The 26,198-nt window shown below is 43.0% G+C and overlaps 3 protein-coding genes across 3 annotated transcripts; all 3 read right to left on the bottom strand.

Moving 5' to 3' along the window:
• Positions 1-4,302: 4,302 nt before the first annotated feature.
• Positions 4,303-5,460, bottom strand: LOC306934986 (zona pellucida-like domain-containing protein 1; the record flags this gene model as incomplete). Its single annotated transcript, XM_079517808.1, has 1 exon — positions 4,303-5,460. The coding sequence occupies one exon, from the start codon at positions 5,458-5,460 to the stop codon at positions 4,303-4,305; it is 1,158 nt and encodes a 385-aa protein (XP_079373934.1).
• Positions 5,461-10,222: 4,762 nt separating this feature from the next.
• Positions 10,223-12,146, bottom strand: LOC306934985 (zona pellucida-like domain-containing protein 1; the record flags this gene model as incomplete). The annotated part of the gene is made up of 2 exons (XM_079517807.1): positions 10,223-10,330; positions 11,652-12,146. 2 exons carry the CDS (start codon positions 12,144-12,146, stop codon positions 10,223-10,225), a joined length of 603 nt encoding a protein of 200 aa, XP_079373933.1.
• Positions 12,147-17,838: 5,692 nt separating this feature from the next.
• Positions 17,839-19,002, bottom strand: LOC306934984 (zona pellucida-like domain-containing protein 1; the record flags this gene model as incomplete). Its single annotated transcript, XM_079517806.1, has 1 exon — positions 17,839-19,002. The coding sequence occupies one exon, from the start codon at positions 19,000-19,002 to the stop codon at positions 17,839-17,841; it is 1,164 nt and encodes a 387-aa protein (XP_079373932.1).
• Between the last annotated feature and the right edge of the window lie 7,196 nt (positions 19,003-26,198).

Raw genomic sequence — 26,198 nt, 5'->3', positions numbered from 1 at the left:
TGTCGTTGGATAAGATTGTGTCCACAATTCCATGCTGTATTGATGTTGGTACGTACCATTAGGAGAGATAACAGGCAAATGTTAATCAATAAAACAATGATTTTACATTCTACTATTCTAATTGTGTAGACTTAATTAGGTAATTTATTTTTTACACGCTCAAGAGTTAAAGATCTATAAGAGTCCAGTTGATTACCAACTTTCCAACATTTACCTGGAACCCCCTCAGGGACCACTGGTGGTCCCCGGGCCACTGGTTGAAAACCACTGTACTACAGCATCACACAAAAACATCAATCAAAAGTAACAGATCCACAAGCTCTGCTACTATTTCTACTTTTGAATCCTGAAAAGTAAAATTTTTAGACATGATGAGGTTTCCAGTCCACCCGACAGACGACGACGTACTATAGCCAAAATCTAAATGAACACAGAATATATTCTCTCCCGGTTTTAATGGGTTGAACTTAAAACAAAGAAATCATGAATGACTCCGCGTGGGACTGGCATGGTGCGCCTCTCTACGTACACCGAGCAGCTGAAAGGCCCCTTACAGAATCACACCGTGGCATCCGAGAGAGAGAGAGAAAGAGAGAGAGAGAGAGAAAGAGAGAGAGAGAGAGAGAGAGAGAGAGAGAGAGAGCCTAGGACTTGGTGTGAAGGTGTTGCGTGGCCGCAGTGACAGATCCTTGTGCGTTGACAGTCTTTCCGCAGAGGTGTAGCTATCCGCGAACCGCAGGCAGCCCTCTCAGCCAGACAGACACCTTTGCTTCTCGCCACAGAGCAAATAGCTCCGCATAGGACGTTTTGCCAAATGGACATGCAGTTAATTGGCCACAGACACAGGGGCATAGCCATGACCTTTCTACTGGGTGGGGGTGGACGGGTGGGGTCATTTTATTGGGCTATAGCACATGCCAGATTTCAGTACGATAAAAGCTGTTGTTGACCTGTGGTCCTCTATACCTTTAATCTTTCTAAGATTACGGTAGCCTATTTAATAACGGCAATTAAGTTGTGTTGATGATTAATCATTTGTATTCACTTAAACCCCAGCAGCTATCGCTGAGAATAGCAGATTGACACGCTCACAACGCGATAACCTACCAACCACCCTACTGGGTGCCACCCCTACCAATTAAGACACTGGACGCAGACAAGAATACAACTATTATTGTATTAAAGAGAGCTATCTTAAGATGTTTATGAACAAAAAAGGCAAGAATTGCGCTGTGGTATTCTCAGCTGTTTTTTTTATTGAGAGAGAGAGAGAGAGAGAGAGAGAGAGAGAGAGAGAGAGAGAGAGAGAGAGAGAGAGAGAGAGAGATACTGTACAGCAAATGTCTCTCATGCAGCACTGTGACTAACACAAAAGCAATAATGTACTCACACCACTCAGATTCCGTCACAGACAAATGTGTAAATCGATTTTACAGCATTCGTATTTGTGTCCCATGTAATTCTAAAGTGTGTGTGTGTGTGTGTGTGTGTGTGTGTGTGTGTGTGTGTGTGTGTGTGTGTGTGTGTGTGTGTGTGTGTGTGTGTACAGTACGTGTCTTGTGTGGTGCGAGCACCGTACATGTCACTGCACTTGCGTGTCTGTGTATGCGGGCATGAAAAAAGTGTGAGTGAGAGAGCATGTGTGTGGGGCTCCTGGCCATATAAATCATTTCAGCACAGCTGTGGCCCGCTCCTCTATCTATCCTTAGATAAGCCTTCTCAAATCTCCCCCCGACATCATGTGGCCTGGCGCTGTTCACAGGCTACCCGCCTATCAGACTTCTCAAGTTTGTGTGTGTGTGAGCGAGCGTGTGTGTGTTCCTGAGAACGTGCAAAATTGACTGTGCACACTGCGTGTGCGTGTGTGTATGTCCGTTCACATGCGTGCATGTACGTGCACATGGCATGTGCTTCGGAACATGTGCCTGCATGTGTGTGCTGTGCTGCTTGGGAGAATATGTATAGTTTACATCAACGACGGTTCTCATACCGTTTCGTGCCAAGCTTAAGGAGCCCAACATGGATGTGTAGCCTATTTGGCCACGGACCACCAACCTGCTATAGGGACCCAACCCAAGAGGAGAAGATTTGTGTTGTTGACACTATCAAGATGTGTGTGGCTCACAGCCTCACACCTCACAGTGTGGCACAAAGCGAGCTTGTATATCTGCTATTTTTGCATAGCCAACATATAAATGGATAAAGTGCTTAAAGCGACTGCGATGCTGTACAAACTAATGTTGCTGACCCCACTTTGAGAACCAATTGGTTTACAATACAAGTCAACATGTGATCTCTTGTCCACTACAGCATCAATCTATCTATCTATCTATCTATCTATCTATAATTCTAAATCTATCTATAAATGTACCATGTCTCTGTACGTACGTCTGTAATCCACGTAACTCGAGAACCGTTCGCCCCACTGACTTCAAATTCGACACACACCACAGGGAGTACCCGACCTTGAGTTGGTCGGACCTACAGTTGTCCAGAACCGTGATAAAAGGCCCCTGCCCAGGCTCTGGACAGGGCCATAATTATAGCCAATTGATCTCACCCGATCACCCCTATATCTCCATATATGGAGCTGGCCTGTTCCGACATCACAATGCTGTTCTGACATCTGCATAGAGTCCATATTTGGGCATGCCTGACAAAGAACTCCAACTTGCATCAGTTCCAAGTAGGCCAGTGTCCAATGGGCATCGCTCTAGTACTGTATTATTAACCCATTCATTCCACCAGTCTATAGAGGGTATGCGCATGCATAAAGTCAATGGCAAATTGAGTGGAAAAGTGAGTTTAATGTTGTTTAATATTGTTTAATACAATCAGAGAAGACTTTTCTGTTTGGATGTATGTGCTGTCAAGGCCAGAAAGTAGTTTTTTGCCACTCAGTAGGCATTCCCGCATATCTTCCGGATATGATGATGATGTCACGCGCATAACCTCTATACCTTTCAACAACCTGGAAAGGCTGCTCTCTGCTCGACCAGCTCCACAATATCCGCCTGTTGAAAAAGCACTGGTGACGACATTTACTTCTAGAACCAGTGTTGAATTTGACAGCAAATTTAGATTTTAGTTTTAGTCATAGTCTCTTGAAAAGTTTTAATTTAGTTTTAGTCACATTTTAGTAATCTGGAATGTTTTAGTGTTAGTCTAGTTTTAGTCGACTAAATATCATAAGATTAAGATTTTACAAAATATTGTTTGCAGCCAAATCCATATAATGTTGGGGGTGAAAAGCACTGACATAGAAAACCAATGACATAGACACATTACTGACATAGACACATTACGTTTTTCAGAAAACTGTTAAGAGTTTCGTAGACATTTTTAGAATTGGCCTCAGGTCTTTATGGGTTACACATTAAAGGGGCATTCCACTCATTTTCAACATTTTACTATGTCATTAATGTATCTTAGAGCTTGTGTGTGGAAATAATAAAAACGTTCCCCCATTCTGTGTTTCCTAGAACTAGAGGTCTGAAAAAAATCATTAACATGGTGAAACACATCTTGATGATGTCATCAAGATGTGTTTCACCATGTTAATGATTTTTTTCATAATTACAGTTCTAGGAAATACAAAATGGGGGGACTTTTTATTATTTCCACACAACAGCTCTAAGGTATATTAATGACATAGTAAAATGTTGAAAATGGGTGGTTTTCCCCTTTAAATGCAGACGTTTGGCTGGGCTACAGCGTTTCAACAAAAATATCATTCAAATACACAGTTCTTTATTGTTGTCAATGTCAAGTACACACACAACAGCTAGTAGCAACATTGCAGGCAGTGAAATTATTGTACTCCAAGCATACCTCAATGTGTGAAAAAGAAATGATAGAAACGAGTCAAGATGACTCAAGAATAAATGTTACACTGTACATAAAGTACACAAAGTACAAGCAAAGAAGATGAATTCAATGATTTCAATACATTAAACAGTAATAATTTGGAAGATACATTGACTTCCCTTTCAAAACATTCCATACACTTTCATATATTAAAACTGTGTTTATGAACCTTTTTTATGAAGTAAAAGCTTATGAAGCGCTTACATACATTAACACTTTCAGCTTTCATGCATTTCTAAATTTTGCTATTAAACACACTGACAACTATATAGACATTTCAATCACATTCCTTCTTCATATAAAATGAAAATAGTCCTACACTTTTTAACCTATGATGAATGGCAAGCAAATATCTCCCCCAACACACAACAAGTGAGATGAACCAAGCACTGTCCTCCACCAGAAATCACACATTCAGCTCGAGAAGGTTTGTTTTCAGATAATGAGCTTCTTGTAAAAGACGGCAGCGATGCAGAGGGCAACAATGCACACAAAGGCTAAAACACCTACAGCAGCACCAAGCCCGGCGGAAGAATTCGCATCGTGTGTTTTGGTCTGGCCCTTGATGGCATTTTCTTGGGTGACGATCTCTGGGGAGGTGATGGTGTGGAGCCGGGAGAAGTCGGCTGGCTCATCGTCCATGCTTCTCCTTCTCCTATTGTTGCACTGCATGAAGCCGCTGCAGGTGGCGACCTCGCACAGGCGTGTGATGCAGTGCAGGTAGTAGGTGGAGACGGTCTCGTTCTGCTGCTCCATGAAGCGGAAAGCCGGGAAGGAGAAGCGGGCGCTCTGGCTGATGCCGTTCTGGTTCATGCTGGTGAGCTGGTCAACCCCGCAGGGTACAAACAGGTTGAAGAAGGTGGAGTTGGTAGGAAGTGGGGAGATTGAGGCGTAGCACCGGTCCAGAAGCACGTTGTACTGGGTTGTCAAGTTGGTGGCTTTCACCTCTACGTAGACCTTGGTCCTCAGCTCGATTCCATTCTGTGGCATCACCAGGGGCGTTGTGTAGGCACTATCGCTGAACAGCTCCAGGCGCAGGGTGCTGATGAAGCTGCCATTGTTGTCGTTCAATGAAATAGAGGAGGCTGACACATCAATCTGAGTGTTGTTTATCAGGTACTCTAAGGGGTAGGCACAGGAGTAATAGTACTTCAGCTCTGCATTGTAGGTGATTGTCCCTGTGGTGAGATCGGAGGATCGCACCGTGCCACTGACGTTGACTGTCTGGATGTTGGAGAAGTCTGAGAACACTCCTGTGCCGGCAGCGCTGGTGGTCCTGAAGACACTTCCACAGGCATGGGTATTGTTCAAGGGGAAGTTGAAACGCACCACGGGTGGAGATACAGACGTATCCAGGGTTCCCCTGCAGGCTGGGTCCGACTTATGGTTCACGATCATCAGTGTTTCGTTGTAGCCGGTGTAGACGATAGGGCAGGCTTCGATTGCCAGACTGATGGAGTCGGTGCCACATGTCACTGCGATGTCAGGGCATTCTGGACGTCTCGCTTGTCCTATTGATCTGCAGTCATCCAGTGTCAGCTGACTACTTCTGCCTATGATGGTGGCGACGATTAGAAGAACGTGAAAATTCATCTATATGACAGTGTTCAGCTCCTGCGTCTGGAATCTCTGGATACCTTGTTAAGTCAGCTCTGAAGGCAAACGCAGGTTGATGCTGGTGATGGCTGTTCAGGACTCTTTTGTAGTATGTCTCTTTCACTGTGATTGGCTAAAAACAAGGTCAAAGCACCCAGCTATATGCTAACAATTGCATTGTATTTTAAGGGCGGCAGCGTGGAATCGTACCCTGGGGACAACAACCTGAAATCCAAAGCATTATTTTAAATTAGACATTTGCCCAGGACGCAAGCAAATAAAAATAGCAGATTTACAAGCTTTGATTTTTATTTATTTTTATCATTGAATTTAGGCTTTAATTCATGGAAATGTTAGCTTTTTGGGGATGTTTTGTTGCGATTCAACAGTTTTTAAATAATAACAGTTTTGTTGTATGACCAATAGCAAAAATTGCCTGTTTACAATGCGACGTGAGCTCCTGCTATTTCTGATATGCGTCAAAACTGGAACGATATTTTGAAAAGAAAAGGTGGAAGGTGGATAAGTTTGACGACAGGGTGGTTAAAGTGGTTGCAGTGTGAACTGGTCATCAACACACACACACACACACACACACACACACATGTATGCACATGTAATCAAGCCTTCCTGGCCTAGTTACAGATGATGACACTGAACGGCCTATACTATACACTGACTACATACTGTACACTACAGTACGCAGAGGAAGTGAGAGTGCTTGATATCGTGGTGTCAGCATGACAACCTGCATCCCACCATCAAAACAAAAGCCAAACAACGGGGAGATGATTGAGTTACATGGAGGGGGGAATTCATGCCCCCGTTCACAGCACCAGTGGGACCGCAGAGTGGACAGCAGCTTCAAGTTCCTCGGAGGTTCACTTCCACCCGTCTCCTCAAGGCTCTAAAGCAGGGCTGGGCAACTTTGACGATGGAGAGGGCCATTATATCTCCATACTCACTCCAGAGTGCATGCAATCAGGCCACATTGCATGCATGTCGTAGCAAAAATAGCCGATCTACAAGTTCAAAATGTGTTGCATCGCGACACGTTTTGAACTTGTAGATCAGCTATTTTGTCTACGACATGCATGCAATGTGGCCCCACATGTTGATTAATATGCATTCTCCCAGTTAAATAAATAAATATATAAACAAACTACAAAAATAAATCAGGTCGATTCCCATAACAAGTCTGAGAATGTACAAATGGAAATATGGGTCCAGTTTCCATTTAAGAGTCCATTTGGTTCTATCAACTTTTTTCGTATTCATTCATTCATTCATTCATTCATTATGTAGAGAGCTTTCAGATCAGCTGTTTTCAGCTGAGATATTTAACTAATTATAATTAATATTGATTCAATTTCAGGTACGCACACACACACACACACACACACACACACACACACACACACACACACACACACACACACACACACACACACACACACACACACACACACACACACACACACACACACACACACACACACACACACACACACACACACACACACACACACACACACTTTTGTTCAACAATGACCTGAATACTGTATATGTGGACAATACATAACATGCTATCTAAATTACATTTTAGCATTTACATAAGCCTGAAAGGTCATAAATGCTATTAGGGTTGGTGCTACTGTATGGCAAGTGCTAGGGGCTATAAGGCGGGGGTCTGAAGCGGTGAGTCTTCAGATGTGTACAGAATGTAAAGGTAAAGAGTGAGTTTTATGGTGGGTTATATGGTCCTGGTACTGTATTTAGTGACACTTTGGGAGGTACGTGCTAGTGTCATGTTGTCATGCAATGTATGGTGGTCCATATACCTTTCAACATCAACACTGTCTATACTCTAGAACAGGGGTGCCCAAAAGGTAGATCGTGATCTACCAGTAGATCACAAAGGCTGTGCAGGTAGATCACATGACATGCCCCTTGAATTAAGGTGACTTGATTGATTGACATAAATAGCCAGGGCCTGTCAGCTCAAACCCACAATGCAATACTATGTTTTCAAGAGTGTTGCACACAATGCAACATCATGCAGTAGCATTACTAAGTTATATAAGAAAACCTACCAATTCCATTTCTCCTCTATTTCCTGTTCCAAGTGTGTCTTATGTATAACTATAAAGGGATACTAATTAGTTTGGTCAGTAGAGCTTGTTGAGCTAGTCATTTTGAAAGTAGCTCTCAAGTCAAAAAAGTGTGGCCACCCCTGCTCTAGAACCACACATAGCCTACTGAACGCATTTAGACTTGGAAAGCATGTGTCATTTTAGATCTTAGCTATATAAGCAACATAGGTTTTTTCTTGCCACCATTACCACCATTTACTCCAGGTGCTCTTTCCCCAGTGCCAGGCAAAATGCACGAAAAAGGCAGCAAAGAAGACCCTGTGACTCGTCCATTTTCGAGCTGACGATCCTTCTCAGCATTAATTTGCATTGCATGTATTCCGGGCCCCAGCTCTTTTTCCCCCTCTACACTAGCCTACATACTGTATGGTTGAAAACAGCCGAAGTACAAGCGTGTAGATCGGCTGTTTGTTCCAAAATGGAGACGCTAGGGTTCATGTGGTTAGAATAAGCCTATGAAGCGATGCCAGACAAGACGGTAAAGATGAACAGTATTAGCATGAAGATAAGCCAATGCAACAAAAAATAAAACAAATGCTGTGCTGATCTACAAGCTCACAACGCATTGCGACAAAATAACTATAATGCCCAAAATCTGGACGTAAAGTTTGAAAGAATTGTGTGCATCTATAACATGTATAACATGTACTGTAGATTGATGGGCATGGATTGAGATCTCAAAATTAGATGGAACTGCAATTAAAAAAAACACCCAGGAGGATAGGCACTAATAAGCTATAAGCTTCCGCCTATGCCTTTTCGATCACATTAAAATAACTGCAGTTTAATGTGTAATGTCTCTCTGAAAGATCGAAATAAACTATTCATTCATTCAGGACGCAACACGGACGCAAGGACAACACAAGAGACGGTCGCGGCCACACAGCCAACTCAAGGTACGGCCACTGAGCCGACTTGGGGACCCACCGCAAGGACAACACAAGAGACGGTCACGGCCACACAGCCAACTCAAGGTACGGCCACTGAGCCGACTTGGGGACCCACCGCAAGGACAACACAAGAGACGGTCACGGCCACACAGCCAACTCAAGGTACGGCCACTGAGCCGACTTGGGGACCCACCGCAAGGACAACACAAGAGACGGTCACGGCCACACAGCCAACTCAAGGTACGGCCACTGAGCCGACTTGGGGACCCACCGCAAGGACAACACAAGAGACGGTCGCGGCCACACAGCCAACTCAAGGTACGGCCACTGAGCCGACTTGGGGACCCACCGCAAGGACAACACAAGAGACGGTCACGGCCACACAGCCAACTCAAGGTACGGCCACTGAGCCGACTTGGGGACCCAACACAAGGACAACACAAGAGATGGTCACGGCCACACAGCCAACTCAAGGTACGGCCACGGAGCCGACTTGGGGACCCAACGCAGCTCCTCCAAGGAAAACAAACAAATGAACGGAGCTGAACGTGAATCCCCCCCACCGCCCACCCCTTTTTTTCCCTCACTGTATATGTTTCTTTTCCTTTTTTACCTCCTTTATGATGAATGATGAATGCCCCTGATTGAGATCTAAAGCGAGATGGACCTGCAATAATAAAAAATACAAAATATGCATATTTTCATATGCATACTGTAAGTGAATTTGACCCCAAATGAATGCCCCTGATTTATGTCACAGAGAGTGACATGGGACAAAAGCAAGAGGAAAGATTCTTAATCACGAACAAAGCCACTACAAGCTCACAACACCTTGTGTTGAAGCACTTAAGCAAAAATTGCCGGTCTACAATGCGACGTGAGCTCCTGCTATTTCCGATATGCGTCAAAACTGGAACGATATTTTGAAAAGAAAAGGTGGAAAAGGGTGACAACAGGGTGGTTAAAGTGGCTGCAATGTGAACTGGTCATCGGGTTGCCATGGTATAATAAAACATGTCATGTTACAACACAAAGATGAAGATCGTTTAGACTGAAACGTTGTAGGCTGAGCTAAGATCTGCTATTTTTGACAATCATGAAAATGTGTGCAAATCTTAATCTTAAAATAATAATAATAAAATATATATATATATATATATCTTATCATATATATATATGTTTGCAGCCAAATCCATATAATGTTGGGGGTGATTGACGTTTGAAAAGTAGAAAACCACTGACTTAGACACATTATGTTTTTCAAAAAACTGTTCTTTGGTAGACATTTTTAGAATTGGCCTCAGGTCTTTATGGGTTACACATTAAATGCAGACGTTTGGCTGGGCTACAGCGTTTCAACAAAAATATCATTCAAATACACAAATACAAAGTGCTTTTCGTTCAAGTTCTTTATTGTTGTCAATGTCAAGTACACACACAACAGCTAGTAGCAACATTGCAGGCAGTGAAATTATTGTACTCCAAGCATACCTCAATGTGTGAAAAAGAAATGATAGAAACGAGTCAAGATGACTCAAGAATAAATGTTACACTTTAAAGTACATAAAGTACACAAAGTACAAGCAAAGATGATGAATTAAATGAATTCAATACATTAAACAGTAATACTTTGGAAGGTACATTGACTTCCCTTTCAAAACATTCCATACACTTCACATATTAAAACTGTGTTTATGAACCTTTTTTATATATATTTTATTTCCAACTTGTGTAGGCACTATCGCTGAACAGCTCCAGGCACAGGGTGCTGATGAAGCTGCCATTGTTGTCCTTCAATGCAATAGAGGAGGCTGACACATCAACCTGGGTGTTTTTTTGATTGATTGAATATTTTATTAGACAATAAGAAAGAAATGCAAACAGCACAATGTACAGCTAGGCATTTTTGTTTTGGTCCAAAGGGATTTCCGAAGAAAGACCTTGCGGTCTTGTTTCCATTCGGGTCCCATGCACTCACACACATATAGTCAATGAACAATAATCTAAAACAGTAATTTGTCACCTCCTCTCCCTCTGACCTGCTGACAGGTGAAATTTTAGGTCTGTTTTAAAGGAGGCTTAGTTTTAAGGGAAGGGGGCAGGGCATTCCACAACTGAATAGCAGTGCTGCGGAAGGTGAATTTACCCATATTTGTTTTGTAAGTGGGCGGCACCAGATCATTGTTTACGCTACCTCTAGTTTTGTGTATAATATAAAGTAGAAACAGTAATGGTCCTAGTATGCTTCCTTGAGGGACCCCACAGCTCACTGGGAGGGAGGAGGACATGGTTCCGTTTATGTCAACCATTTGTTCTCTTCCCTCAAGGTAGGACCTCATCCACTCTAAAGATTTACTATCAAAACCAGTCGCCCTCAGTTTTTCCAGCAGGATCGAATGATTTATGGTATCAAATGCCTTTTGAAGGTCCAGCATGACCATGCCGCAGTATTTGCCTGAGTCTACCTCGTGTTTGATGTAGTCATTCAAATATAGTAGGCATGTGTCAGTGGAGTGCGATGTTCTGAAACCAGATTGAAATTCGAACAGCAGCTTGCGTTCACTTAAGTAATTACTAATTTGCTCGTAAATTAGTCTCTCTATTATTTTTGAGGTGGAACTAGTTTGCTTCCTTTTTTGAAGAGTGGAATTACTCTCGTCATCTTTAGTTCCTGTGGAACGCGGCATGGCTGATGGATACATTTGTAATGTGCAGGGCTATTATTGGGGCTATGGAGACAGCGGTGTCTCTGAGGAATCTGGTTGGGATATTGTCATGTCCGGTGGCCTTGTTTGGCTGCAGGGTGCTTAGTTTTTTTAGCACATCTTCAGTTTTTACCGGTTTTATTGAGAAGGAGTCTTTTTGAGCCCCTAGTTTTGCATAAGTTTTGTTGATGTGATCAGAGCCATACAGACCAGAGTGCGGGGGGAGTTTATTCACTAATTGTGTGGCGATGTTGGTGAAAAAATTGTTGAAACAGTTTGCTACTGCTGATTTGTCAGTGATGGGAGAACCATTTGAAATAATACAGTAGTTTGATGATTTGGTTTGTAATTTATTGCTACAGCCTAATTTGTTTAATGCCTCCCATAGTTTTTCTGGGTGTTGTTTGTTGAATTCAATATTGTCATTTATGAAGTTTTTTTTTGCTTTTGTTGATCAGGTACTCTAAGGGGTAGGCGCAGGAGTAATAGTACTTCATCTCAGCATTGTAGGTGATTGTCCCTGTGGTGGGATCGGAGGATCGCACAATGCCACTGACGTTGACTGTCTGGATGTTGGAGAAGTCTGAGAACACTCCTGTGCCGGCAGCGCTGGTGGTCCTGAAGACACTTCCACAGGCATGGGTATTGTTCAAGGGGAAGTTGAAACGCACCACGGGTGGAGATACAGACATATCCAGGGTTCCCTTGCAGGCTGCGTCCGACTTATTGTTCACGATCATCAGCGATTCGTTGTAGCCGGTGTAGACGATAGGGCAGGCTTGGATTGCCAGACTGATGGAGTCGGTGCCACATGTCACCTCGATGTCAGTGTATTCTGGACGCCTCGCTTGTCCTATTGTACCGCAGTCACTCAGTGTCAGCTGACTACTTCTGCCTATGATGGTGGCAACGATTAGAAGAACGTGAAAATTCATCTTGGCAGTGTTCAGCTCCTGCGTCTGGAATCTCTGGATACCTTGTTAAGTCAGCTCTGAAGGCAAACGCAGGTTGATGCTGATGAGGGCTGTTCAGGACTCTTTTATAGTATAGCTCTTTCACTGTGATTGGCTAAAAACAAGGTCAAAGCACCCAGCTATATGCTAACAATTGCATTGTATTTTAAGGAGAAGGGCGGCAGCGTGGAATCGTACCCTGGGGGCAACAACCTGAAATCCAAAGCATTATTTTAAATTAGACGTTTTGCCCGGGACGCAAACAAATAAAAATAGCAGATCTACAAGCTTCCCGCCTTTGATTTCATTTTTTTTTAAATCATTTAATTTTGGCTTTAATTCATGAAAATGTTAACTTTTTGGGGATGTTTTGGGTTGATTCAACAGTTTTGAAATAATAACACAGTTTTGCTGTATGACCAATAGCAAAAATTGCCGGTTTACAATGAGACGTGAGCTCCTGCTATTTCTGATATGCGTAAAAACTGGAACAATATTTTGAAAAGAAAAGGTGGAAGGTGGAAAAGTTGAATGACAGGGTGGTTAAAGTGGTTGCAGTGTGAACTGGTCATCAAGTTCAACACACACACACACACACATGTATGCACATGTAATCAAGCCTTCTTGGCCTAGTTACAGATGATGACACTGAACGGCCTATACTATACACTGACTACATACTGTACACTACAGTACGCAGAGGAAGTGAGAGTGCTTGATATCGTGGTGTCAGCATGACAACCTGCATCCCACCGTCAAAACAAAAGCCAAACAACGGGGAGATGACTGTGAGTTACATGGAGGCTGTGGGGAATTCATGCCCCCGTTCACAGCACCAGTGGAACCGCAGAGTGGACAGAGTCCAGCAGCTTCAAGTTCCTCGGAGGTTCACCTCCACCTGCATGGCCTCCTCCAAGGCTCTAAAGCATGCAGTGGTTCTCAAACCACTGGTATACGGGGACCACCAGGCCAGGGGTCCTTAATTGAAGGGGTTCCAGGTGGTTCCAAGCTAGCTAAATGATGGAGAGTTGGTAACCAAATGGACCCTTATTAGATCTGTAACTCTTGAGGCCGTGAAATGAAGGACCCCCCCCCCCTCCTCAGTGTCACTGGTGTCACTTATGACTTTTCGCTGTAATTGTTCTGTCCCCTGTATTATGTTAACTTGTCTTGTATTGTATGTTTTTGTATGTATGGATAGTTTTATTACCACTTTTAAGAGTCTGCTCATGGGACTACAGATACAAAAAAATGCTTCTGGCTAACTGTGGCCCATTTACATGGATTTGAAAAATGACATGTTGATTAATATATGCATTGTCCCATGCAGTTAAATAAATTAAATATATAAACAAACTACAAAAATAAATCAGGCCGATTCCCATAACAAGTCTGAGAATGTACAAATGGAAATATGGGCCCAGTTGGTTCCATTTAAGAGTCCATTTGGTTCTATCAACATTTTTCGTATTCATTCATTCATTCATTCAGTATGTAGAGAGCTTTCAGATCAGCTGTTTTCAGCTGAGATATTTAACTAATTATAATTAATATTGATTCAATTTCACGCACGCACACACGCATGCACACACTTTTGTTCAACTAATGCCAAGCATGTTCATTGGTTAAATAATAATGTATGCCTGTCCTGTTCAATGGTTACTGTTATGTAGTATTTTGTACAATTACAAAACTCTCTTAATCCAGATAAATTTACAGTAGCATAGGACAACACAAGGTACGGCCACGGAGCCGACTTGGGGACCCAAAGCAGCTCCTCCAAGGAAAACAAACAAATGAACGGAGCTGAACGTGAATCCCCCCCACCGCCCACCCCTTTTTTTCCCTCACAGGATATGTTTCTTTTCCCTTTTTACCTCCATTATGATGAATTCCTGTTCTGTTCTTTGTCTATATAGAAGTGTCTATTTGTACGTCTCTAAATGTATTTGATTAATTGAACATGGTGGACCCTATTGGAAACAAGTGTAATGCTTAATTGGGTCGTCCACTCACAGTTAACAGCCTTTGTATTGAGTTTGTGCTTGAAATGTACTGTAATTCTGCAAACTGTTAATAAATATCAATCAATTAATCAATCAATCAACCAATACATCAAATGCATAGAAATAGCAATATAGGGACATACTGTAGCCAAACCAAGAACTATTATCTAACAGTAAAATATCCAAACAAAATCTATAGAAACTAAACACACACTATACGTTGCCAGGTCAACAATGACCTGACATACTGTATTATGTGGACAATACATAACATGCTATCTAAATTACATTTTAGCATTATTTTACATAAGCCCGAAAGGTCGTCAATGCTATTAGGGTAGGTGCTACTGTATGGCAAGTGCTAGGGGCTATAAGGTGGAGTCTGAAGCGGTGAGTCTTCAGATGTGTACAGAATGTAAAGGTAAATTCACCGGACATGGGAGGCAGTCGGAGTGGGTTATATGGTCCTGGTACTGTATTTAGTGACACTTTGGGAGGTACGTGCTAGTGTCATGTTGTCATGCAACGTATGGTGGTCCATATACCTTTCAACAACCTGGAAAGGCTGCTCTCTGCTCGACCAGCTCCACAATATCCGCCTGTTGAAAAAGCACTGGTGACGACATTTACTTCTAGAACCAGTGTTGAATTTGACAGCAAATTTCGATTTTGGTTTTAGTCATAGTCTCTTGAAAAGTTTTCATTTAGTTTTAGTCACATTTTAGTAATCTGGAATGTTTTAGTGTTAGTCTAGTTTTAGTCGACAAAATATCATAAGATTTTAGTCGACTGAATCTACAGTTGATTTAGTCGACTAAAATGTATTTTGCCGGGCCTAGATGCCGTCGTAATGGCTGATTTTACACTTTCTGAATATATTTTCAGCATAAAATCAAATGAGTTTTAGTTCTACTGCATCTCTTCTCCTAACCTTTTTGTCTAGATTTAATTTGTTGTCAATATATTTAGTCTTAGTTTTAGTCATCATAGCTTATAGTTTATTTAGTTTTTGTCAGTGAAAAGGTAGTCGACAAAAGAAAAAAAATCATAGTTTGACGAAATCAACAATGTCTACTCTAGAACCACACATAGCCTTACTGAACGCATTTAGACTTGGAAAGCATGTGTCATTTTAGATCTTAGCTATATAAGCAACATAGGTTTTTTCAGAAAACTTAGAATTTACACATTTCTTGCCACCATTTACTCCAGGTGCTCTTTCCCCAGTGCCAGGCAAAATGCACGAAAAATGCAGCAAAGAAGACCCCGTGACTCGTCCATTTTCGAGCTGACGATCCTTCTCAGCATTAAAAACGCTAATATGCTAACCGGAGCCCCGCACAATTTTAGAGCTATAAACATCGTCCCTCACCTCATATCACCTCATCTGAGCCTCAATTTAGAGAAAAACGCTCGCCGCCATTTTTTTTCTCTGTTTGCCTCGGTCATGTATCTATAACATGTATCACATGCAACATGTAGGCTACTGTAGATTGATGGGCATGGATTGAGATCTCAAAATTAGATGGAACTGCAATTAAAAAACACATTCAGAAGAGGAGAAAATATATGCATTACAAATAAACTTGACCCTAAATCATGCCCCTGATTGAGATCTAAAGCGAGATGGATCTTCAATAATAAAAAATACAAAATATGCATATTTTCATATGCATACTGTAAGTGAATTTGACCCCAAATGAATGCCTCTGATTTATGTCACAGAGAGAGACATGGGACAAAAGCATGAGGAAAGATTCTTAATCACGAACAAAGCCACTACAAGCTCACAACACCTTGTGTTGAAGCACTTAAGCAAAAATTGCCGGTCTACAATGCGATGTGAGCTCCTGCTATTTCCGATATGCGTCAAAACTGGAACGATATTTTGAAAAGAAAACCCACCATCGGTGTATGAATGCATGTGAATTAAGGCTGTCACGATTCTCGGTTCGTATCGAAATCGACGTTCGATACAGTGTATCGAAATCACCAGCCGACTCGCGATATTCCATTGCATTCGCACGGCCGTCCGTTTATTCAACCTGGAACGTGGACGCTGACGCCAGACCAGCCCATGGAACCTCTCCCTGAAGCTGCTACATTAGAGCGCCTGAGTGAGCTCCTTTAGTGGGGCTAATGTTAGGCCCGAGTCCCGACTCCAAGTAGTAGCCCTGAAACATGACTGTGAACAAGCCATGTGAACCATGGCTAGTATAGGAGTTACCAGCTAGCGCCCCTCAAAAACAACTAGAGGCCAAAACAAAAACTAGTAGCTAGCACCCCGCCACCCCACGCCTCAAAAACAATGTTTTATTGCTTAATCTTTTGTAGTCACTATTCATTGATTCACTGGCATACCTTTGATTAATTGAGATTAATTATTTATAAGGCCTCTAATTAGATTAATATTTGTAATCGAGTCCCAGCTTTATTATATTTACTTTTGATTTCATTTAGTTACTTAGAGTAGAGCTTAACAATAATGTTGTCATCTATCTCATCATCTTAAAGAAACATCTCAAAATGATGTGAGGACATAAAACCCAAAGTTAAATATTGTTGATGCTATTCTCATTTGTTATTAGTCAAATAAAAAGTGACTTATTGCAGAGAAGTGTTTTTCTTTACAAATCAAAACATTAGCCTAAATTAATGATCATACAGCGCTCTGTGCTGAAAATAGAAGGTTTTAAAAAAATATCCATTGAATCGTATCGAAAATTGTATCGAATCGAATCGTGACCTTAACATCGAAAGTTGAATTGAATCGTGGATTAGGCGAATCGTGACAGCCCTAATGTGAATGGGTGAATGTAATTCACAATCTACCGTATGTAAAGCGCCTTGGATAAAGGTGCTATATAAATGCACAATTACATTACATATAGTTATGTCAATCCAGACATTTCAATTGGGTTGCCATGGTATAAAACACAGTTTAATTAGAGATGTGTATTATCCACTCCATGTTACAACACAAAGATGAAGATCGTTTAGACCGAAACGTTGTAGGCTGAGCTAAGATATGCTATTTTTGAAAATCATGAAAATGTGCGCATATATACACACACATATATACGATAGATAAGATATATTATTTTTTACAATCCTTCAAAATCTTTGCTTCTGGGGGTCCCTGGAACAAAATATTGTTTGCAGCCAAATCCATATAATGTTGGGGGTGCTTGACGTTTGAAAAGCACTGACATAGGAAACCACTGACATAGAAAACCACTGACATAGACACATTACTGACATAGACACATTACGTTTTTCAGAAAACTGTTAAGAGTTTCGTAGACATTTTTAGAATTGGCCTCAGGTCTTCATGGGTTACACATTAAATGCAGACGTTTGTTCTTTATTGTTGTCAAGTACACACACAACAGCTGGTAGCAACATTGCAGGCAGTGAAATGATTGTACTCCAAGCATACCTCAATGTGTGAAAAAGAAATTATAGAAACAAGTCAAGATGACTTAAGAATAAATGTTACACTTTAAAGTACACAAAGTATAAGCAAAGAAGATGAATTCAATAAATTCAATAAATTAAACAGTAATACTTTGGAAGGTACATTGACTTCCCTTTCAAAATATTCCATACACTTTCACATATTAAAACTGTGTTTATGAACCTTTTTTTTTAATATATTTTCTTTCCAACTACCATTTCCTGATGAGCTTCTTGTAAAAGACGGCAGCGATGCAGAGGGCAACAATGCACACAAAGGCTAAAACACCTACAGCAGCACCAAGCCCGGCGGAAGAATTTGCATTGTGTGTTTTGGTCTGGCCCGTGATGGCATTTTCTTGGGTGATGATCTCTGGGGAGGTGATGGTGTGGAGGTGGGAGAAGTCGGCTGGCTCATCGTCCGTGCTTCTCCTTCTCCTGTTGTTGCACGCCATGAAGCCGCTGCAGGTGGCGACCTCGCACAGGCGTGTGATGCAGTGCAGGTAGTAGGTGGAGACGGTCTCGTTCTGCTGCTCCATGAAGCGGAAAGCCGGGAAGGAGAAGCGGGCGGTCTGGCTGATGCCGTTCTGGTTCATGGTGGTGAGCTTTTCAACCTCGCAGGGTACAAACAGGTTGAAGAAGGTGGAGTTGGTAGGAAGTGCGGAGATTGAGGCGTAGCACCGGTCCAGAAGCACGTTGTACTGGGTTGTCAAGTTGGTGGCTTTCACCTCTACGTAGACCTTGGTCCTCAGCTCGATTCCATTCTGTGGCATCACCAGGGGCGTTGTGTAGGCACTATCGCTGAACAGCTCCAGGCGCAGGGTGCTGATGAAGCTGCCATTGTTGTCGTTCAATGAAATAGAGGAGGCTGACACATCAATCTGGGTGTTGTTGATCAGGTACTCTAAGGGGTAGGCGCAGGAGTAATAGTACTTCATCTCAGCATTGTAGGTGATTGTCCCTGTGGTGGGATCGAAGGCTCGCACAATGCCACTGACGTTGACTGTCTGGATGTTGGAGAAGTCTGAGAACACTCCTGTGCCGGCAGCGCTGGTGGTCCTGAAGACACTTCCACAGGCATGGGTATTGTTCAAGGGGAAGTTGAAACGCAGCACGGGTGGAGATGCAGACAAATCCAGGGTTCCCCTGCAGGCTGCGTCCGACTTATGGTTCACGATCATCAGCGACATGTTGTAGCCGGTGTAGACGATAGGGCAGGCTTGGATTGCCAGACTGATGGAGTCGGTGCCACATGTCACTGCGATGTCAGTGTATTCTGGACGCCTCGCTTGTCCTTCTGAAGTGCAGTCCTGCAGTGTCAGCTGACTACTTCTGCCTATGATGGTGGCGACGATTAGAAGAACGTGAAAATTCATCTTGGCTATATGATAGTGTTCACCTCCTGCGTCTGGAATCTCTGGATACCTTGTTAAGTCAGCTCTGAAGGCAAACGCAGGTTGATGCTGATGAGGGCTGTTCAGGATCTTTTATAGTATAGCTCTTTCACTGTGATTGGCTAAAAACAAGGTCAAAGCACCCAGCTATATGCTAACAATTGCATTGTATTTTAAGGAGAAGGGCGGCAGCGTGGAATCGTACCCTGGGGGCAACAACCTGAAATCCAAAGCATTATTTTAAATTAGACGTTTTGCCCGGGACGCAAACAAATAAAAATAGCAGATCTACAAGATCAGCTGTTTTCAGCCGAGATATTTAACTAATTATAATTAATATTGATTCAATTTCAGGTCGGTCACAATCATTACATAATCGCCTGATTGTATTTATTTGAGTATAATCACAATTATTTTTGCATAATCCTTTCATTTCCATTCATCTGCATGAAGCTGAATGAACAGGACTGTCATATTTCCGTCATTATTTCCATTGTCCACCCTATGTTTGGCATTTTAGGGCAAACGGCACACGCAGGCATGCACACACGCATGCACACACACTTTTGTTCAACTAATGTCAAGCATGTACTTTGGTTAAATAATAATGTATGCCTGTCCTGTTCAATGGTTTAATGTTATGTAGTATTTTGTACAATTACAATTTAGGCATTTAGCCAAAACTCTTAATCCAGAGATGTACAGTAAGATAGGAAAACACAAGGTAATAATACATCAAATGCATAGAAATAGCAATCTAGGGTCATATACTGTAGCTAAACCAAGAACTATTATCTAACAGTAAAATATCCAAACAACACTATACGTTGCCAGGTCAACAATGGCCTGACATACTAACACACGGTGTATATGTGGACAATACATAACATGCTATCTAAATTACATGTTAGCATTTACATAAGCCCGAAAGGTAATCAATGCTATTAGGGTAGGTGCTACTGTATGGCAAGTGCTAGGGGCTATAAGGCGGAGTCTGAAGCGGTGAGTCTTCAGATGTGTACAGAATGTAAAGGTAAATTCACCGGACATGGGAGGCAGTCATAGTGGGTTAAATGGTCCTGGTACTGTATTTAGTGACACTTTGGGAGGTACATGGTAGTGTCATGTTGTCATGCAACATATGGTGGTCCATTCCTCCATTGTTGATCATTGTTTTGAGTCTAATGTTCAGAAACATGCAATATGCTGCTACGTTGCATCGTGAGAGGAAACTCAATCTGGAACCCTGACAGCCGAGACCAGGTGTTATACTTACTTAATGACAGGTCATACATGTGTGACCTACTGTAGCATGTGACGTGCAAGACAGTTTAATGAATCCAAAACACCATAGTTTCACAATAAGAACAAATAAGACAATTTCATGTGGTATCCAGTATATCCACCATGTGGGCATGGCTGAGGGAAGTAGGGGTGCTGGGGGGGCTGTAGCACCCCCTCCCCCCAGGCACAGCCCCCCCTCGAACAGGAGGGGAAGGAAAAAAAAGAGATAGGCCAGGCCTAATAAATATGCTGTATCACAGTATTGGCACCTTATCCTGGTTAATTGCCTGTGTCAGTTCGTTCATATAACTTGCGTGTGGAGAGGGAAAGTAAAGGCCACGTTTGCGCGTGAAAATGCGCAAAAATGCGCGTGCATGATGCGCGTGCACGCGCATTTTTGCGGCGCGCGCTATGCGCGCGCACCCCCTACTAGACGCTCAGCCCCTGCGAGTGTAAAGTACTTCCCGCATGCCTGCATGTGGGGAAAAAGATGAAATGCTAATATAAATGCACCACGTCTCTCTGTGTGTACGTAGAGTGTACTGTATAAAATGCTATCTAAGTTACATACATTGAGCCTTTGTATAATGCCTGTAATTTGGCAAGGCTGGGGAAGGTGCTACAGGAGATGGAGTCTGAAGACGTGGGTTTTCAGACTGCGGCACATGCATATCCACATCCATGTAAAGTTTTATTATGCTGTGCTAAGTTAACGATGCTCGGTTGTACACTGTGCTCAGCATTCTGCTGAATGCAGTCAATGCACAGTTACACTCTCCTGTCAACTGATGCAGTCAATGCACAGTTACACTCTCCTGTCAACTGATGCGCAGCAGCAAAAAAAAAAGAAGAACAAAAAGAGAAACATCAATCGACACGTCCTGTATGTAACACGAATGGAACCAAATGGACCTGTATACATGTATACACACGAAGCTAGACAGGAACGCCCACAAACGTCACATCCGGTTTTAGCCTAGGGGAAAGAAAATGGTCTTCCCCATAGAGTTATAATTGTGTACGATCCTTTGGATCACTTTCAGAGCGATTTGTTGGACGATATAAATATTGCCAGCCAAGAGAAATCCATCCGAAGGATATCTGGAACGCAATCCTTCACTCGCCCTCGGAAAGTTGACTGAAAGTTGAAATATTAAGTATACGAGATGATTTAGCCATGGTTAACATGGCGCTGGTCTGTCATGGCGGCACACGGTTTTACGCACTTTTCCAACGTTAACGTCTACATAAATGTTCAGATTTAAAGTGCTCACCCCAGAGCCACAGATGATACAATCCTCCAAGTACCCGTATCTTCCGCATTGTTCAATAAAAAGCGTTTTAATCCGATCGGTGGCCATTTTATCACAGAGTTATAATGTATCCGCATGCACCAACCGATAGGGGCGTATAGTTGAAAGCATATGGCGAATAAACTGATTAAACATTGCTTTTTATTGAACAATACAGAAGATACGGGTACTATACCCGCCCTAGCAGAATTGTAACATCCATGGCCCTGGGATGAGCACTTTATATTTGTAATCTGAACATTTGTGTAGGCGTAAGCCGGTGGAATGTGCGTAAGGCCAGGGCCAGAGCTACCATGAGCTCACAGCACATTGCGATGCGTCTACAGATATGATCAATTCAAATGACCGTAATATCAAAAACCAACAGCCATTAAAGGAGCCCCGGTAACACGATGTGCACATACACGCACTACAGTGGGGGGGACCAAGGGGGCAGGCAGACTTTCCAACGTTGAAGCTCTAGGTCCTAGTGGTAGGAGGAGGGACTACAGGCGGACCCGTGGATTCATGACCGGGAAACCCCGTGCAGCTGGGCTTTAACGTTGAGCGCTCGGTTGCCCTACGTCACTCAGGACCTCAAAGTTGAGGTCCTGGGAGGGACTTCCGGCAGTCTTCCGGGTGCTTCAAAACGCCACTGAGCAACTTCCACTGACATGAATAGCTGGGGGGGCGGAGCTTAGCGCCAGTTCAGTCTCTATTATATATATACTCTATGGGGGACACGCGACAGGCCAACAGCACGCATGCCCCGCTCGATCATGATTGGCGGAAGGCCCCTCTCTATCCTGATTGGATGAAGGCTGGGCCACCTAGCCAAAAACGAAACCTAAGGGTTTTTTTTTTTTTACCTCAGGGGTTAACTGGGGACAGGGAGGAACTCCTTATATGGTCAGCACACTCTATAGTAGGGAGGATTATCATAACAAAACAAAAAAAGTGATAAGTGATATTTGAATTAAGTGAAATCACTGAATATACCTTTAAGCCATCAATAATGTATAGAACACATGGTAGTGAATTCTAAGTAGTTTAGAGACAGTTTCAGCAGGGAGCCATTATAGTTTGGCAATTCAAGTTCCATCGCTATTTAATGCTATCATGCAAGACGGAGCACACTGCTTTTAGCTCCGTATTCATTTCCATGTCTTAAACTGTATTTTCTGTACGTTTGAAACCGCTGTGGTTTCGTTTGGCTTGTGTTGTGTGTATAAACTCTGCATAATAATACCCCACTTCCAAGCGAATGGTGTTGGTATCCTACTTGGAATTCACTAAAAAATGTGTTCTATAAACATCATTGATAAATGAATGGCTTTTAAAAATATATATTATGATAAGTTTCATTGAAAAGTGTCTCTTACCATGTGAATATTTCATGCCAATGTGTTGTGTTGGATCATGTCCAGCAGTCAAGGAAAACAGTCCAATTCCAACATTCCTCTAGCTTGTTTCATTTTCTAAAGTAGCGTTCCTTGTCGAGTGGCAACAAGGATCTGTGCCTGTGATCTGGCAAACCATGACGCATACTTTGAAATTAGTATTATTTTAAAGCATCTGCGTTTGAAAACCCAACACCCCACTGTTTATTCCGGTTGGGAGAACTCTGAACTTTCCCCTATAGCTCCACCCCCCAGCTATATCGACGCCCCTGATGACCGTGTGAATGTACAGTTGGAGGCCATCGATATTGTCCTTTTCTTTTTGCTGAGGTTTGCGTGATCTGCGCAAAAGGACAGTTAACCCATTTTGGGCGGGAACCCCTTTTGGTGTTTTAAACATTATGTTATAATTTAGCTATTGAAAAATAGCAGATCTACAAGCTCATAGCGCGCCACCGAGTGGAACACTACGAGCTTGTAGGTCTGCTATTTTTGAAAAATCGTGAAAATATTTATTTCAGAAAACTGGAGGATTTAGAAGGATTTTTTTTTAATTTTGAGGTCAGGCCTAAATGGGTCAAATGATAAGGGACAATATCGGTGGCTGTATGGAACATACAGAACATCAACATCATACGGAACATCAACCAGTGTGCTGGTGCTTTGTGCTCCTGCGTCATCCTTGAGTACATCCATGTATGTTAACGTGGGACATCCTCGTGATCGGTGCCCGTGTAGACTTGCTGGCTGGAAAGCTCTATAGCAGTGGTCCTCAACAGGCGGACCGCGGACCGCCTCTCTGCGGACCCTGGACAAATACAACAATAATGGCACAAAGCTGGGATTTGCTTTATTTTAGCTGTCATTTCCTCCTTTTCTAAATATGTTGTTCATCACTTCATTATGAACAACATGATTTTATTAGTTCTGCATCAGAGAATGGCTTCTTGTGTTTACCCAAAACCCACACCACTTTCAGTGAGCACTGTCGCTTTTTGTTGTTGTGTCGTATTTGTCAGTCCCTTCTTCATTGAACCGCCGAGTGACCTTTGCGTGAACCGACCTTTGCGTGATGCATGTCAGGCTGATGCCTCGGTAGTTGTCTGGCTTCGAGAGGTCCCCAGCCTTAGGCACCGGGAGGATGTTGGAGAAGGACCAAATGTCAGGCTGCTTGTTGCTTGGATGATGTCGTCAAGCCCACAGTTCTTTACGACCTCTGGGGGTATTCCGTCCGGCCCAGCACATTTTCCTTCTCTCAGCGTGGTTCACCCTGGTTAACTCTATGGCCATGCCATTGTTGATCCTCCTTTTATGGAGGAACACCTTTCCTGGTAACTCCAGGGACGTACTCCCAGCCCTAATTCCCACCTGATGTCGTGTGGGAGTCCCGACCACTCCAGACGGTAGTGAATAACTGATAGTTTGCATAATGTCTTCAGACTAGGACTCAAGTCCAAGATGTACAGGAGTTCGTGAGTTGAACTTGAAGTCATCTGAAAAACACAACTGACGAGATGGTATCGGACAAAGATGATCCGCTCTCCGACCTTGCAACAGCACATCAGTTCAGGCATTGAACACAGGTCTTTCCCCTTGGGCTGAACGTTCTTCCAGGAGAAGGTCTCTGGATTGAATTTCCACAGATCAAATCGCGGGCATCGCGATTTGAAAACAAACCCACCATATATGTACAGTTCTCCATTGTAAGCAAAGGCTGAATGACAACAGCGTCCTTCTGGAAAAGGCTGTGCAGAAGGCGTGCTCAGCCAGAAGTCGTTCTCTGTGTCAAACACTCTGATGTTGCTGGAGCAGATTGTCTCGACTCTATAGCCGCCAAATACAAACATCCTTGTCCCGATGATGGTGGCAGTGTGACCTGATGAAGGAAGTCCTGGAGTGCCTCTGGTGTTCAGTAAAGACCAGACCATCGTGGTGCTGTCCAACTTGTACACGTCATTAAGGAATCCAGTCCGGTTGTGTCCTCCATAGACATACATGATCTTCTCCAAGACGCATGCTGAGTGCATCTCCCTCCCCTCTGGCACGGTCCCAGAAACCCTGGGGTTGAACCATCCGTGGGTGTCGACATCAAATGCATACAGCACATTGCAGTGCCCCTTGTTATTACATCCTCCCCAGAGGTAGGCTACATTGTCCATTAGCACAACCGTGTGGCCGTAACGACTAGAGGGAGCCTCTAGGTTAACTTCTCTTCCACGTGTTACTGCGGACAATGTCCTCCAGCGCATAGACACTGTGTCGAAGACCTTCACCTCAATCTGATCCTTTTCGCGCCATCGTTGATCACGCCATCCGAACGAGTACACCTTTTGCCCGACTGCAACAACAACGCTTACAGCAACGTTCTCACCATCCGTGTACTCGATAAATCGCAACATTTCACACAAAGGTGTAGAGTAAAACAACTATTGCTCTAAGAGAGAACGCAGATTTACCACTTATATGGTGGTACTGAACAAACGTCACCGTGAAGCTTGGTCAATCCGTGAAGTCGATGGTTTAGGTCAGCCAATCAGGAAGACGGATGCCTGCTGATCGTCCTAAAATGGCCTTTCTTTCTTCAGCGATCCTAGACATGTTTGCGCATGCGCACTGCCGTTCACTTCCCTGCTTACGGCGCGACTAAAGTGTCTCTTTGCTCTAAATCTACGGTGCTCTCCATGGTTTTGACCAAAATGGCAATGTTCTGTACTCATTTCTGACTTAACCAATCATCTCTTTTGGAATATAAACACTTCTAGGGAGAGTTTAGATGGTAAGAACGGAAGATTCACACTACTGGTTCCCAAACAGTGGGTCAGTAAACATTCCCTAAAAAAAGCTAATAAATAAAATAAAATCCAAGAAATTCCATAAATGCATACAGCACATTGCAGTACCCCTGTGGCGTGTTATTACATCCCCCCTCAGAGGTAGGCTACAGTACGTACGTCTGTAATCCACATAACTCGAGAACCGTTCGCCCCACCGACTTCAAATTAGACAAACACCCCCACAGGGAGTGAAGTGCCCGGTGTCAAGGCCGTCGGACACACGGTTGTCCAGAACCAGCACAAAAACCCCTGCCCAGGCTCTGGACATCTCCATATATGGCCTGTTCTGACATCACAATGCTGTTCTGACATCCGCATTATACTCCATATATGGGCATACAAGGGACACAGACATGCATTTCCAACTT

The sequence above is a fragment of the Electrona antarctica genome (assembly GCF_951216825.1).
Source record: "Electrona antarctica genome assembly, chromosome: 13".
Classification (NCBI taxonomy): Eukaryota; Metazoa; Chordata; class Actinopteri; order Myctophiformes; family Myctophidae; genus Electrona; species Electrona antarctica.
The sequence above is the reverse complement of the archived record's forward strand: the minus strand, read 5'-3'. Positions and strand labels throughout refer to the sequence as shown.